The 15,384-nt window shown below is 44.4% G+C and overlaps 1 protein-coding gene across 1 annotated transcript in view; it reads right to left on the bottom strand.

The window, feature by feature from the left end:
• Positions 1-3,929: 3,929 nt before the first annotated feature.
• The window catches only part of LOC127453824 (oxysterol-binding protein-related protein 3-like), a 66,679-nt gene continuing 55,224 nt past the window's right edge, over positions 3,930-15,384 (bottom strand). Inside the window, exons 22-26 of the mRNA XM_051720524.1 lie at positions 15,128-15,272; positions 13,626-13,770; positions 6,175-6,301; positions 5,615-5,737; positions 3,930-4,813 (exon numbers count right to left, since the gene is read on the bottom strand). Of these exons, the coding sequence (XP_051576484.1) occupies positions 4,717-4,813; positions 5,615-5,737; positions 6,175-6,301; positions 13,626-13,770; positions 15,128-15,272 (637 nt within the window). The 3' untranslated portion in view covers positions 3,930-4,716. The remainder of the gene's footprint in view (positions 4,814-5,614; positions 5,738-6,174; positions 6,302-13,625; positions 13,771-15,127; positions 15,273-15,384) is intronic.

The following is a 15,384-nucleotide window of genomic DNA, read 5'->3' as shown; positions in this document are numbered from 1 at the left end:
TATCATGAAACTTAAGGTCAAAGGGTTTATCACAGTAAATTTGTGAAATTACAACACTTCATGTTGCCCAAAATAAATGAAACATGTGCTTTGATCCTGAAGGAAACTGCTGCATCACACATTTATTTACTTAATTGGCCGTTGTGGATGTCACATTCTCTGAATGAAGACCTTTTTAACAACTATATATAATTATTACATATACATGGTACAAGGAAACATTATTAGAGGTAAAAAGTACATTTCTCAGTTGTTCTTGAATTATTTATAATTCAGTTGTCTTCACTGAATTATTGTTAGATATGATGCATCAGAAGCAGATCTGTAAATAAAATTTTACTTAACTGTTAATTAACTGCTTGTTATGATTTCTGTGCCGATTAATCCACACCAGAAAAAAGTAATTGCTTATTTTCGCTTATTTTGGTGAGGCAAGTGGCTTAATTTGAGCTTGTTTTTCCAGACCATGTTGCTTGTTTCTCTTGTGAGATCTGGCAACACCGCAACTGGTAAGTCACCCACCCCTTAGTGCAGAGTACTGTCATTTTTAAAAGAACATTATTAACCGTTCTTTTATTTTGTTCTAACCAGAAACCTTTTCAAAGGAGGCTGCAGATCTTCTGAACCAGAATGAAAAAAATAAGTATTTTCTTTTGCTCAGAACGAACTGAAATGAAAAACATTTTGTTTCTAGTACCAGATTTGTAATGATATATGATCAGTCATTATTGAATTAATTAATTAAAGTGAATGGATTGCAACCTCTCCAGTAGTTTTGTCACTGCAGCTTTTCATGTACATTCTTCAATATTTTAAGCTTAAATTTTTACAAAAAACACTTTTGTAAAGTCAATGACTCATCATGTTAAGTCTTGCTCACAACAGCAGGAAACACTTTGTGGGTGTTCAAGGTTATTAACTTTTGCTTTGACATCTACAGTTGTTATGGGAATGTTTTGCAAAGCTGTAAAAATACTGAAAAACCCCAGCCCATTGGATCGAAACTTCAGTGCCCCAGATTCACTGCCTGAACTTTGTGGACAAATTAAAAGCATAGTTCACCCAAAAATGAAAATTCTCTCATAATTTTCTCACCCTCATGCCATCCCAGATGTGTATGACTTTCTTTCTTCTGTTGAACACAAAGACTTTTAGAAGAATATTTCAGCTCTGTAGTTCCATACAATGCAAGTGAATGGTGACCAAAACTTTAAAGCTCCAAAAAGCACATAAAGGCAACATAAAATTAATCCATAAGACTCCAGTGGTTTAATCAATGTCTTCTGAAGTGATCTAATCGATTTTGGATGAGAACAGACCAAATATAACTCCTTTTCATGCTTGATGCATGCCCAGAGCACTGGGTGGCTCTAGGAAGTGTAATCGAGCTTGAAATCATGATTACCAAGGAGATTGCTAATGTCAAGATTTATAGTGAAAATTGAGTTACATTTTGGTCTGTTATCACCCAAAACAGATTCGATCGCTTCAGAAGACATGGACAAAACATAGGCGTCTTATGGATTACTTTTATGCTGCCTTTCTGTGCTTTTTGGAGCTTCAAAGTTTTGGACCCTGTTGACTTGCATTGTACAGTATGAACCTACAGCGTTGAAATATTCTTCTAAAAATCTTAATTTGTGTTCTGCAGAAGAAAGTCATACACATCTGGGATGGCATGAGGGTGAGTAAATGATGAGAGAATTTAAATTTTTTTGGTTGAACTATCCCTTTAATCCATGTGAATACTTGAACTACCTCAACTTAGTCTCTACAGTCCATATGTTTATTAGATTTTGTAGATTAACTTCACATTTTAAATAAATCTGAAATAAAAACAACAAAGAGTGATCTTTGAAATGAGACTTTATTGAAGGAAAGAGGAAGCGCTGCAGTGGTCAACACGCAAGTACCCCCATTCCCCCAACAGCTTTCGTCGTAGTGCGTAGTTCAGAGTGAAAGGAGCACAGGTTACAAATCGAAATGTGGGAAGCTTTAAAACACTGCTGAGTACTGATGAGCCATCTGCCAGTCCTCTGAATAAGTTAAGATGAATATAAATATTTCTTAGAGACCCTCAAACGTCACCTCTTGCTCATTCAAGAATCTCTGAATAAAAGGCATTCATAAAATTACAATACTTTGTAATGATACATTTGATTTGATGAAAAGTTCTAGTAAAGACTCAGTCATTATATACTCAAGTATACAATAGTATATAAGGCATTAGACAGATGTGGAATTCATAATCTAACATACATCATAAATTCCTTGACAGTTTCCTTTTAAGAGGTAGACAACGCAGTTTTGTTCTGACAACAACATACTACAGTATACATTATGTTTTGGGTTGAGTTTCCAAGTGCTCTTCGGTTATTTGTATATTGTACAGGTGCATCTCAATAAATTAGAATGTCGTGGAAAAGTTCATTTATTTCAGTAATTCAACTCAAATTGTGAAACTCGTGTATTAAATAAATTCAATGCACACAGACTTAAGTAGTTTAAGTCTTTGGTTCTTTTAATTGTGATGATTTTGGCTCACATTTAACAAAAACCCACCAATTCACTATCTCAGAAAAATTAGAATATTTTGACATGCCAATCAGCTAATCAACTCAAAACACCTGCAAAGGTTTCCTGAGCCTTCAAAATGGTCTCTCAGTTTGGTTCACTAGGCTACAAAATCATGGGGAAGACTGCTGATCTGACAGTTGTCCAGAAGACAATCATTGACACCCTTCACAAGGAGGGTAAGCCACAAACATTCATTGCCAAAGAAGCTGGCTGTTCACAGAGTGCTGTATCCAAGCATGTTAACAGAAAGTTGAGTGGAAGGAAAAAGTGTTGAAGAAAAAGATGCACAACCAACCGAGAGAACCGCAGCCTTATGATTGTCCAGCAAAATCGATTCAAGAATTTGGGTGAACTTCACAAGGAATGGACTGAGGCTGGGGTCAAGGCATCAAGAGCCAACACACACAGACGTGTCAAGGAATTTGGCTACAGTTGTCGTATTCCTCTTGTTAAGCCACTCCTGAACCACAGACAACGTCAGAGGCGTCTTACCTGGGCTAAGGAGAAGAAGAACTGGACTGTTGCCCAGTGTTCCAAAGTCCTCTTTTCAGATGAGAGCAAGTTTTGTATTTCATTTGGAAACCAAGGTCCTAGAGTCTGGAGGAAGGGTGGAGAAGCTCATAGCCCAAGTTGCTTGAAGTCCAGTGTTAAGTTTCCACAGTCTGTGATGATTTGGGGTGCAATGTCATCTGCTGGTGTTGGTCCATTGTGTTTTTTGAAAACCAAAGTCACTGCACCCGTTTACCAAGAAATTTTAGAGCACTTAATGCTTCCTTCTGCTGACCAGCTTTTTAAAGATGCTGATTTCATTTTCCAGCAGGATTTGGCAACTGCCCACACTGCCAAAAGCACCAAAAGTTGGTTAAATGACCATGGTGTTGGTGTGCTTGACTGGCCAGCAAACTCACCAGACCTGAACCCCATAGAGAATCTATGGGGTATTGTCAAGAGGAAAATGAGAAACAAGAGACCAAAAAAGGCAGATGAGCTGAAGGCCACTGTCAAAGAAACCTGGGCTTCCATACCACCTCAGCAGTGCCACAAACTGATCACCTCCATGCCACGCTGAATTGAGGCAGTAATTAAAGCAAAAGGAGCCCCTACCAAGTATTGAGTACATATACAGTAAATGAACATACTTTCCAGAAGGCCAACAATTCACTAAAAATGTTTTTTTTAATTGGTCTTATGATGTATTCTAATTTTTTGAGATAGTGAATTGGTGGGTTTTTGTTAAATGTGAGCCAAAATCATCACAATTAAAAGAACCAAAGACTTAAACTACTTCAGTCTGTGTGCATTGAATTTATTTAATACACGAGTTTCACAATTTGAGTTGAATTACTGAAATAAATGCACTTTTCCACGACATTCTAATTTATTGAGATGCACCTGTATATACCACATTTAGCCACAAGAGATCATAACCCAACAGTATTTGTGTTGGTTTCTCGTGCTACGTATTGTGCACAGCAACAAAACAAGAATATGAACTGGGCCAAGATTGCATATTTCTTATACTTTCAAGGGATGCATTTGCACAAAAGAAACCATAATAGATAATGTAAGCATATTAAGGCAATTGAACTGCTGGGACATTAAATAACAAATATTAAAGGATTAGTTCACCCTAAAATTATAATTTACTTACCCACATGTTGTTTCAAACCCGTATGAATGTCTTTCTTCCGTGGAACACAAAAGGAGATGTCAGGCATAATGTAAGCCTCAGTTACCATTCACTTTCATTGCATCTTTGTTCCATACAATGAAAGTGAATGGTGACTGAGCTGTCAGTCCATCACATTTCTGCCTTACATGTTCTTTTGTGTTCCAAATAAGAAAGCAAAGGGTTTGGATTGATATGAGGGTGAGTAAATGACAACATAATGTTTATTTTTTATTAATTTTTTTACTTTTACTTTTCCTTTAAGGAGTGACATGAAATTATATAATTCTTAGTCAAAGGTCTGGTGTGGTTCCCTATGTCACGCTTAAATCTGATGGCCAGTTTTTCTTCATCAGCTCTATCAGTCTCTACCTCACTTTAAGAGGTGTTTTCTCTTGATGTTGTAATGTTGGCCAGAATAGAAAAGAGCAGGCAACAGTGAGCACAGATAAATATTGGCTGCCTCTGAGTTACCAGAGGACTGGACAGTCAAGTTTGCTGAATCCAGGATCTTTTCTCAAGTCCCAGTAAGTGTTGTTGCTCATCCAGGTTTCATCTTTGGACTTCCTATTGGTGACAAAGCAGGAAATAATTGGTTATGTAGAAACTTTTGTAAAGGTGATGAAATTGAAGAAAATTGAAAAGATAAAAGAAATGAAAGTACTCACAGAGACTTTGTCCAAAAAAACGGCTTTATTAAAATCATGTTAAAGTTATAGTTCACCCAAAAATGACAATTCTGTCATAATTTACTCACCCTCATATTGTTCCAAACCCATATGACTTTCTCTCTTCCTTGGAACACGTAATATTCAGGCTACTCTTTTCTGTATAATTAAAAAGTAAATGCTTGTCTGGCTTGGGATAGTTAAAAAGTGCAATAAAAAGGTTGCAAGCTATATTCCAAGACTTTTGAAGCCACATAATAGCGTTGTAAGAAAAACGTACTAAAATTTAAGCCGTAATTGACTGAAAATCTTTCAATAGCTATAGCAGAGGACACATTTTTAAGTGAATAATGACTTAAAATGGGTTTGCTCTCACAAAGCTTTTGTATGGCTTCTGAAGACTTGGAATAAGCACACATATAGACTACTTTTATTATACTTACATGGTGTTTTTTTTTTTTTTTTACATTTTTTTTAAAGCTGGACAGCCCCAGTCCTCATTCACTTTTATTATATATGAAAAAGAGTGGCCGACATGCGCCATGGAAGACCAAAAGTTTTACAGGTTTGGAGTTAATGATGACAGAATTTTTGGATGAACTATTCCTTTAACAATGAACTTGCTTCAAAATAACTTTTAACTATATTTCTTTAAGAGAAACAGTGACAGTGCACATTAAGTAAGAATGCTGGTTCGTACTGGAAGAATCGAGGTTGATGTGTCATGTGATTCTCCTCCAGGACTCTTCGTCTCTCACGCTGAAGCTGTTCAATTCTCTGTTTCTGCACTTCTGCAGCTTCAACGTTTCCTTCCTCTAATAATCTGCACACACAAACAGGCTCATATGAAATTCATTTGTCCTTACATAGCATGGCTGATGCATGTCAACTTCTAGTGGCCCTGGAGATTCCGTCTGCTCCCATTGGCTGACACATTTATGTCGGAATAACTCCAAGAAGGAGATGTCAAAGGTGCAGGTACTTTGATAAAAAGTAAATTCCAAAATGTAAAAAATGTAACAATACCAGTTTTTCATACAGACTCAATTTGGTATGAAATGATGAATCCACAATGGTGAAGGCCAAACTCATTAATATCATTGTAATATTCAGGGCAAATCATTTTTACTTATATCATTTCAATTTTTGCTGTGGTATTGAAACTAGTATCAATAAATGAAAGTTTGATATCCTGACAACCCTATTTCCATGTAATAAACTTGATTTTGGAAGCTAAACAATATGGATGTAGGATTTTACCTCTGGTCAAGTCGCAGCTTTGTGTCTGTGGGTGGAAGAAATGGTTTAGTAGCAGGGTCAAGCTCATTTAGCTCCATAGCAAACTTGGTGAAACCGTAGTATTGCTCGTAGTCTGGAGGCATTGAATCTGCACACACACACAAACACGCACGCACACACACACACACACACACACACACACACACACACACACACACACAAAGTTACACCTACATAAGGCAATGTAAATCTTTCATCTAAATACATTCTGAAATATTGATGAATCAAATCAATAAACTTTAAAACATTTGAATAAACACTAGTCTCTGTGACGTGCATCACCGATTGACCACCAGACAACTGTGTCAAATGCACATTTAAATACCAGCGTGAGAATCATTTCGAATGAAAATGCCTTTTACATTCCAGTTCCATTTGGAATAGCAAATAGGAAAAATTATTCAGATTTGAATTAAAAAAGAATTCAAATTAGAAATTTATGTAACTGCTGTCAGTGAAGTTTTACTGTTTCAGTATTTCATTTTTAAATATGAATTGCACACAAACATGTTATCATACACAAAACATATGGGCCAGAAATTGATTTTAATGATAATCAATCTTTAAAATGCCACCTATAGAAATCTGCATTTATTTTATATACATTTCATTATTTTTAATAAACCATGGTTAAAGAACAAACTTTCCCAGAATGCTGAAATGTACCCAAAAGACTTCAAAATAGAGCCAAACAACATGAAACAGCTTTCAAAATGGAAACTACAAACAGAACACCAATGAAGTTATCTGTTCATGAACATATATGGAGGAACTACACTTGTGGTTCTTTGGTTGTTGTATTAGACTGATGATGACTGTTGAACTGAATTTAATTTTATATTGCAATTCAGTAAATTGCAATTCAACATCCTGTGAGGCGTGGTCAATTCAATTCAATTTCCAACTCATGAATTGAAAAGGTAGACAATCATTTTATTCTGAATTTTGCCCGACCCTGCTAAATAAAGGGGAGAATGTGTGTGTGTAGTACTTATTTAGCTTTAGTTTGGAGACAATTTTGTACCCAAAAGTGGGTGAAATCAGACAAAACCTCCCTTTGGGGACATTTTGGGCCGTCCTCATTTGAAAAAAAACGATCCATATATAAAATAAATAATGATTTTTAAAATTAGAATAATTCAAAAACTTTCTGTTAGGGTTAGTTCCCTATCTGTCACTCACTCGACGTTGGTGTCGATGTAGTGACACTAGGGGTCACTCTTGGGAGCCCGAGACACCTCTGGTCTTTGATAAAAGGCCAATGAAAATTTGCGAGTGGTATTTGCATGCCACTCCCCCGAACGTACGGGTATAAAAGGAGCTGGTATGCAACCACTCATTCAGATTTTCTCTTCGGAGCCGAACGGTCATGCTCACTGAGCTGAATACTACTGTTCATTCACCTCTGCTGGATCTGACGGCACATTTCAGCGGCTTCTCCCTCCTCTGCACTGGTGCACTGCAGAGAATGCCCCTGGGCACTTCGGCAGAAAAACTAGAGAGTATATTTTCTGAAAGAGCATTTTTCCCCTCTAAAAGAGTATATATTTCTCTAAAAGAGCGCACACACGGAACGGCTTTTTAAAGACGCGTCTTTTTAAAGATGCTTTTCCGATTGTGTGTTATTCCTGGTTGTGCTCGTTATCTCTCGCCTTCTAACGGTCATGATCGCTGTCTTTCGTGTCTGGGTACTGCTCACGCGGAGACAGCGTTGGTGGATGGTCATGTTCTCATTGCGAGAATATGTCCAAGGCAATGGTGAGTCCGCCGGCTCGTCTCACGGCGAGTTCCACCTCTTATTCGGAGCTCGCGAAAGTGATGAGCTCTCGAGCGCAGCATCGGAGAGCGGGCTCGTCCAGTCGGAAGCCTCAGCTGGGCTCCTCTCTTCGGGGTCGATCGCCCAGTCACAGGCTGACGCGGAGATGATGACATGCTTTCCCGGGCAGCCGCGAGCGTCGGTTAGAGTGGATTTCACCGCTCTTCACTGAACCCTCGCGGCTCGGTGATTGGTTCCTGGGCTCGCGGCACCGCTCAAAGCCACGCCCCACCCTGTTCCTTTCTTCCCGGAAGTGCATGAAGAGCTGACAAGGTCGCGGGAGGCACGTTTTATTGCCCGGTCCCGATCTTTTCAGCTTCCCCGCTCTCACTACCCTCGATGGTGGGGCGGCCAAGGGTTATTCGGCAATCCCCCGGTGGATAAAGGCGCTCGCGGTGCACTTTTGCCCGCAGAGCGCCGCCACCTGGCGCGGGTTCCCAAAGCCCCCGTCCAAGGCCTGTAGGTTTACGTCGTCTCTGACGGCCAAGGCCTACGGTGCCGCTGGACAAGCCTGAAATGGCTCTTCTGCAAGTCCGCCAAGGCGCTAAAGGAATTGCACGAGGGTAGTTCCGCCCCGGGATTGATGCAGGAACTGCGCTCGGCGACCGACCTCGCTCTCCGAGCGATGGAGGTCACGGCGCGGCCTCTCGGACGGACGATGGCCACACTAGTGGTCCAAGAGTGCCACCTTTGGCTCAACCTGGTCGAGATGGGTGAGGCCGACAAGACACGATTCCTTGCTGCCCCCATTTCCCAGGCTGGCCTATTTGGCGACACCGTCGAGGACTTTGCCCAGCAGTTCTCGATGGTAGAGCAGTAGATGGATGCTAGCCGGCATATCCTGCCCCATCTACTCATCGCCAAGGGCGTCCCCCTGCGGTGACTGCACCGGCTCCGCCGCAGCCCGCCCCTTCGGCCTGGCCCCGGCTTGGAGCCCACCACAGGAAGCAGACGCCACCCGTCTCGCGGCCGCCCAGAACCCATGAAAGGCTTCAAAGCGCCCTTGAGACGGGCGACCCAGGGACAACGAAACCCGCTGCTCTGGAGCTGGTAAGCAGATCTTCATCTTTTTGTTGCCTTTTGCATTTAATTGCGCTGCATGCCCAAGTGGCTGCAGTACTCAAGAGCTCAGCAAAAGTGGTATCCTTGTTCCCTGGGTCACGTATCTGGTGTGTACGGCTGGCATCACAACCACCGTCCACCACTCCATTTGGCAGGTTGGCGCTCCAGCGGCGGTCTCCCGCCCTGAGCGCCCAGCTGTGGCACAAATCCGCCCCTGATGTGACAGTCTCCACAGGTCACGAGGACAGGCCTCTTCCTCCCCCGTCCCAGGCTGTTCCGGGGGTGGTCAAAAGGAGCCAGGTAAGTGCTTCGATGTCCTCGGACTCAGCACGGCCACGATGTGGTTCGGCACCTCGAGCTCCCTCCCCGCCGCGAGGCCCCACCTGCTGGTACATCCGATGACGTTGTCCCTTTGGTCCTCCTTGTGCGGAACTTGGACGCATGGCTTGCGCCTTCCAGTCCATCACGAGGGCTGGTCCGGACCGTCCGACTCGGCTAAGCCATTCACTTCGCCGGGCATCCGCCCAGGTTCAGCGGTGTCCACTTCACCTTGGTGAAAGACAAAAATGCTGCTACCTTGCGCGGAGATCGCTACCCTCCAACGGAAAGACGCGATAGAACCTGTCCCTCCAGCCGAGATGAAGAAAGGGTTTTACAGCCCCTACTTCATTGTACCGAAAAAAGGCGGTGGGTTGCGGCCAATCTTGGACCTGCGAGTACTGAACTCACACAGACTCCCGTTCAAGATGCTGACGCAAAGACGCATTCTAGCGAGCGTCCGGCATCAAGATTGGTTCGCGGCGGTAGACCCGAAGGATGCGTACTTTCACGTCTCGATCCTTTCTCGACACAGACCCTTCCTGCGGTTCACGTTCGAGGGTCAGGCGTATCAGTACAAGTCCTCCCTTTCGGCCTGTCCCTGTCTCCTCGTGTCTTTACGAAGATCGCAGAGGCTGCCCTTGCCCCGTTAAGGGAGGTGGGCATTCGCATTCTCAACTATCTCGACGACTGGCTAATCTTAGCTCACTCTCGAGACATGTTATGCGCACACAGGGACCTGGTGCTCTCACACCTCAGCCGACTAGGGCTTCAGGTCAACTGGGAAAAGAGCAAGCTCCTCCCGGTTCAGAGCATCTCTTTTCTCGGTTTGGAGTTGGACTCAGTCTCCTTGACGGCGCACCTTACGAACAATCGCTGGCCTGTTTGAAGGCGTTCAAACAGAAAACAGCGGTTCCACTGAAACTTTTTCAGAGGCTCCTGGGGCATATGGCATCCTCGGCGGTGGCCACCCCGCTCGGGTTGATGCATATGAGGCCGCTTCAGACGCACTGGCTCCAGACTCGAGTCCCAAGACGGGCATGGCGCCACGGGACACACCGCGTGGCCATTACATTGGTCTGTCACCGTCTTTTCAGCCCTTGGACCGACCTCTCATTTCTACGAGCAGGTGTTCCCCTAGAACTGGTCTACAGGCGCGTCGCGGTCACAACAGACACCTCCAAAACGGGCTGGGGTGCTGTTGGCAACGGGACGACAGAAGCCTCTGGACGGGTCCGCGGCTGCATTGGCACATCAACTGCCTCGAGTTACTGGCAATTCTGCTCGCCCTGCGGAGGTTCTGGCCGTTGATCCAGGGCAAGCACGTGCTAGTTCGGACAGACAGCACGGCAGCGGTAGCATATGTCAACCGCCAAGGCGGTCTGCGCTCCCGCTGTATGTCACAACTCGCCCGCCGTCTCCTCCAACGGAGTCAGCAGCACCTCAAGTTGCTGCAAGCCACTCACATCCCGGGCAACCTCAACACTTCGGCAGATGCGTGGTCACAACAGGTTACCCTCAAGGGAGAGTGGAGACTCCACCTTCAGGTGGTCCAGCTGATTTGGAGTCGATTCGACAGACACAGGTGCACCTGTTCGCCTCCCAAGAATCCTCCCCACTGCCTGCTCTGGTACGCCCTGACCGAGGCCTTCCTCGGCATAGATGCGCTGGCACACAGCTGGTCCCCTGGCATTCGCAAATATGCGTTTTCCCCCAGTGAGCCTGCTTGCACAGACCCTGTGCAAGGTCAGTGAGGACGAGGAGAAGGTTGTCCTGGTAAGCACCCTCTGGCCCGCCCAGACGTGGTGCTCGGACCTCACGCTCCTCGCGACAGCTCCCCCCGGGCAAATTCCCCTGAGGTAGGACCTTCTTTCTCAGGGAAGGGGCACCATCTGGAATCTCCATGTCTGGCTCCTGGACGGGACACGGAAGACCTAAGCTGTCTCCCACCTGCGATGGTAGACACGTTCACTCAGGCTAGGGCTCCCTCTACGAGGCGCCTGTATGCCTTTAAGTGGCGTCTGTTCGCTAAGTGGTGTTCTTCCCGTCGGGAAGACCCCCAGAGGTGCACAGTCAGATCAGTGCTTTTCTTCCTGCAAGAGAGGTTGGAAGGGAGGCTGTCCCCTTCCACCTTGAAGGTGTACGTTGCTGCCATAGCAGCACACCACGACGCAGTCGACGGTAAGTCCTTAGGGAAGCATGATCTGATCATCAGGTTCCTAAGAGGCGCCAGGAGGCTGAATCCCTCCAGGCCGCACCTCGTTCCCTCATCGGACCTCTGTAGTTTTTCAGGGTCTACAGAGAGCCCCCTTTGAGGTTTGCAGTCAGCCGGGCTTAAGGCACTCTCCTTGAAGACCGCCCTCCTGACTGCGCTCACTTCCATCAAGAGGGTAGGTGACCTGCACGCGTTCTCTGTCAGCGAAACGTGCCTGGAGTTCGGTCCGGGCTATTCTCACGTGATCCTGAGACCCCCGATCGGGCTATGTGCCCAAGGTTCCCACCACTCCTTTTAGGGACCAGGTGGTGAACCTGCAAGTGCAGCCCCAGGAGGAGGCAGATCCAGCCCTGTCATTGCTGTGTCCGGTGCGCGCTTTACGCATCTATTTGGATCGCATGCAGAACTTTAGAGTCTCTGAGCAGCTCTTTGTCTGCTTTGGTGCACAGCGGAAAGGAAGCGCTGTCTCCAAGCAGAGGATCGCCCACTGGCTCATTGACGCCATAACTATGGCATATCTCGCCCAAAACATGCCGCCCCCGGTAGGGCTACGAGCCCATTCTACCCGTGGTGTAGCAGCTTCTTGGGCCCTGGCCAGAGGTGCCTCTCTAACAGACATTTGCAGAGCAGCGGGCTGGGCAACACCCAACACCTTTGCAAGGTTCTACAACCTCCGGGTGGAACCGGTTTCATCCCAGGTAGTGGCACGCAACACAAGCGGATAAGCCCAGGATAGCCGGCCGGGTGTATCTCTTGCACATAGCGCCTTCCACCTCCTTTTGAGCTGAAGACGTGCGCTGTTAATTCCCAGTAGTGTTCACAAAAGTTGTTCCCTGGTTGACTTCCTCCGAGCCCTGTGGCAGTCGAGTTTTCGGAGAGACTCGCTGCCGGCCCAGTACACGTGCTAACTAAGAGCCCGGTTCTGGGGTAGGTGCTCCGCATGTGGCGGTTCCCTGTAAGGCTAACCCCATGTGATCTATATCTTCCGCTAGTTCATTTCCCTACTGGCAAACTGCATCTTCCTTGGGCAAAGCCCCTCTGCCCCAGTCTCCATGTTGTAGTAATTCCTCCCCCATTGGGCAGGATCTACCTTGAAGGCTCTCCACATGGTTGGAAAGACCATGTGATGTATTCTTCCACTTAAATATCCCCCCCCTCTCTTGGGGCGAGGTGTGGTCTCCGCGGTGTCCTCCCATTGGGTGGGACACCCCCCGACAAGACCTGGCGGCCCAGTCGGATAATCCCCCTTCTTTTTTAGAGAGTGGAAAAAGAGAAGGGGAAAGAGGCCACGACTGGGTTAAGCCTGTCTCTATCTCTGGGTAGTCGACTTGTCCCCAAAAAGGGCCGTTCGACACTCATAACTGTGTTGGGGGAGGTTACGTGTTGACCTGGTGTGCTGGCTATGAGGCACACAGCAAGTCTGCCCACCACACACCGCCAGTTCACGTAACACAGTTCAGCCTTGTGGCGTTTTGTATAGGGACCCCTAGTGTCACTACATCGACACCAACGTCGAGTGAGTGACAGATAGGGAACGTCATGGTTACTGGTGTAACCTCCGTTCCCTGATGGAGGGAACGAGATGTTGGTCCCTCCTGCCACAACGCTGAACTACCCTGAAATGGCCGGACCTTATATCGGCTCCTCAGTGTAAAACCTGAATGAGTGGTTGCATACCAGCTCCTTTTATACCCGTATGTTCGGGGGAGTGGCATGCAAATACCACTTGCCAATTTTCATTGGCCTTTTATCAAAGACCAGAGATGTCTCGGGCTCCCAAGAGTGACCCCTAGTGTCACTACATCGACACCAACGTCTCGTTCCCTCCATCAGGGAACGGAGGTCACACCAGTAACCATGACGGTTTAGGGTGTGGGTTAGGGTTAGCTTATAGTAATTGTAGTTCGCTTTATTTAAAAACAATAGAAGTCTATGCTATGTCCCCATTAAGATAACTGAGCACACGTGTGTGTGTGTGTATGTGTGTGTGTTGGTTCATACTTGTCCTCCAGATGCAGGTAGCAGAGGGTGGGGTGCCGCAGTACATGCCCTCGTGCCATTTCCCAAAAAGCTTGTGAACGACCTTCCCTTTGTGGTCGGTGACTGCTCCCTCAACCTCGTTCATGCTCGAGTTCCAGTACTTTGCCTGGAAAGCACACACATAAATTTGACCATAAGAGCACCACTGAAAAGGCAAAATGTGTTAACAAGTACGTAAACATTTAAATAAGACTGTCTGGGTTAATTAGATCGCTACTAAACAAATGTCACTAATGCAGAGATGCATACATTTCTGTAGAATAATGCACCATCTGGGCTGGGTTTAAAGGATTCACTAATGTGAGGATATTATGAACTGTGATATTCAACAGTAGCTGCTGCAGGAAGGCCAAATGCACTGGAGTGCTCTCCAGAAGATGTCATACTTGATTCAGAGATGTGTCAGTGCTCTTCACTTCAACCAGATCTAATGAAACCCATGGGAGAAGAACCATGAATAATTATCTCATTTTTGTAGAATCTTATTCTCTCCAGTTTTTCTGTTTTCTATCTTGTTCTCCTTTGCCCTAATTGTTCTTTTTCTCTCTCCCTCAACAAAGCCTGACCTGTAGCTCTTGAAGGCTGTTGGAGTTCTATGAAGACCACAGCATCTGAGTTTAATTATCTACTGTACCTAGCTGTGCCAAACAGATCCCTCATTAGTTACTAAAGAATGTGGTGTATTCTGAATGGACAGAGGGAGTTGAGTGTCATGTTGTAATCCCTTTCAAAGTGAAGGCTATCAGACTCGTACAGTAAAAACAGTTATAGATTGACTGATAATCAGTAATTGTTTTTTACCAATATTCATAATCAGTTATCAGATTTTTAAAATTGGGTCTACCTCAAAGAATAGCACCCAACAACACCTTTACACCACTGTGTACAGGAGGAAGCAATGTTGCTCATTCATTCTAAAGTGAGAAACGTGTGCAATTTTTAACTTAACAGTTTACTAAAAGTAATATTTAAGACCATTTAGATAGCAAAACAACATGCATAAATATAATGCCATAAATGATCATCATCATCATAAGAATTCATAAATTGATAATTATTATGATATTAATATATATTATTAATGCATATTATGTTTTTATTGCTGTAGTGTAATTATTACATAGTTCTTATTGTGTCAAAAAGCAGAAATGAAGCAATTAAAATCAGCTATGCATATCGGTTATCAAAAAGAATCTGTTTTGTTATCCGTCATAAAAAAAGCTGCAGACTGCTTTAAGTTGAAAGAACCCTTCAAGAACAGATCGGAATCCCATTCCCTGAACCATATTACTGATAATGATTTTTAGAGTGAAAATCTGGAAACAATTTTTGCATTCAAATTCCCAAAATATCAGAAATTTCTGAAACAAATATTTAAATATTGCAGTGCTGATAATCACTAAAGCATTAGCTTGGAACAGAGATGTTTGTTTCAGATTGGATAGTATGCATTGGCAGCTCACCTTAATGAATGTGACTTTACACTGGCATTTCTCGCTGTTGGAGTTTTTTATGGAGATTTCGCCATAGTGCTCAATCCAGCGCTGCCCACTCAGAATGTTGTGGATACATGATGTCACTTTATTCCATTCATAGTGATCCCCAAAACTGCAAGAGAGAGTAATGCACGAGTGTGCGTCTACATAATATAATTCCTTTTCACTTCTGCCAAATAGATTTTTGGCATTCTGAGATTATCAGCATTAGCCAATAATCAGTT

This window comes from Myxocyprinus asiaticus, chromosome 16 (genome assembly GCF_019703515.2).
Source record: "Myxocyprinus asiaticus isolate MX2 ecotype Aquarium Trade chromosome 16, UBuf_Myxa_2, whole genome shotgun sequence".
NCBI classification, from domain to species: domain Eukaryota; kingdom Metazoa; phylum Chordata; class Actinopteri; order Cypriniformes; family Catostomidae; genus Myxocyprinus; species Myxocyprinus asiaticus.
This window is presented reverse-complemented; position numbering and strand designations above follow the sequence as displayed.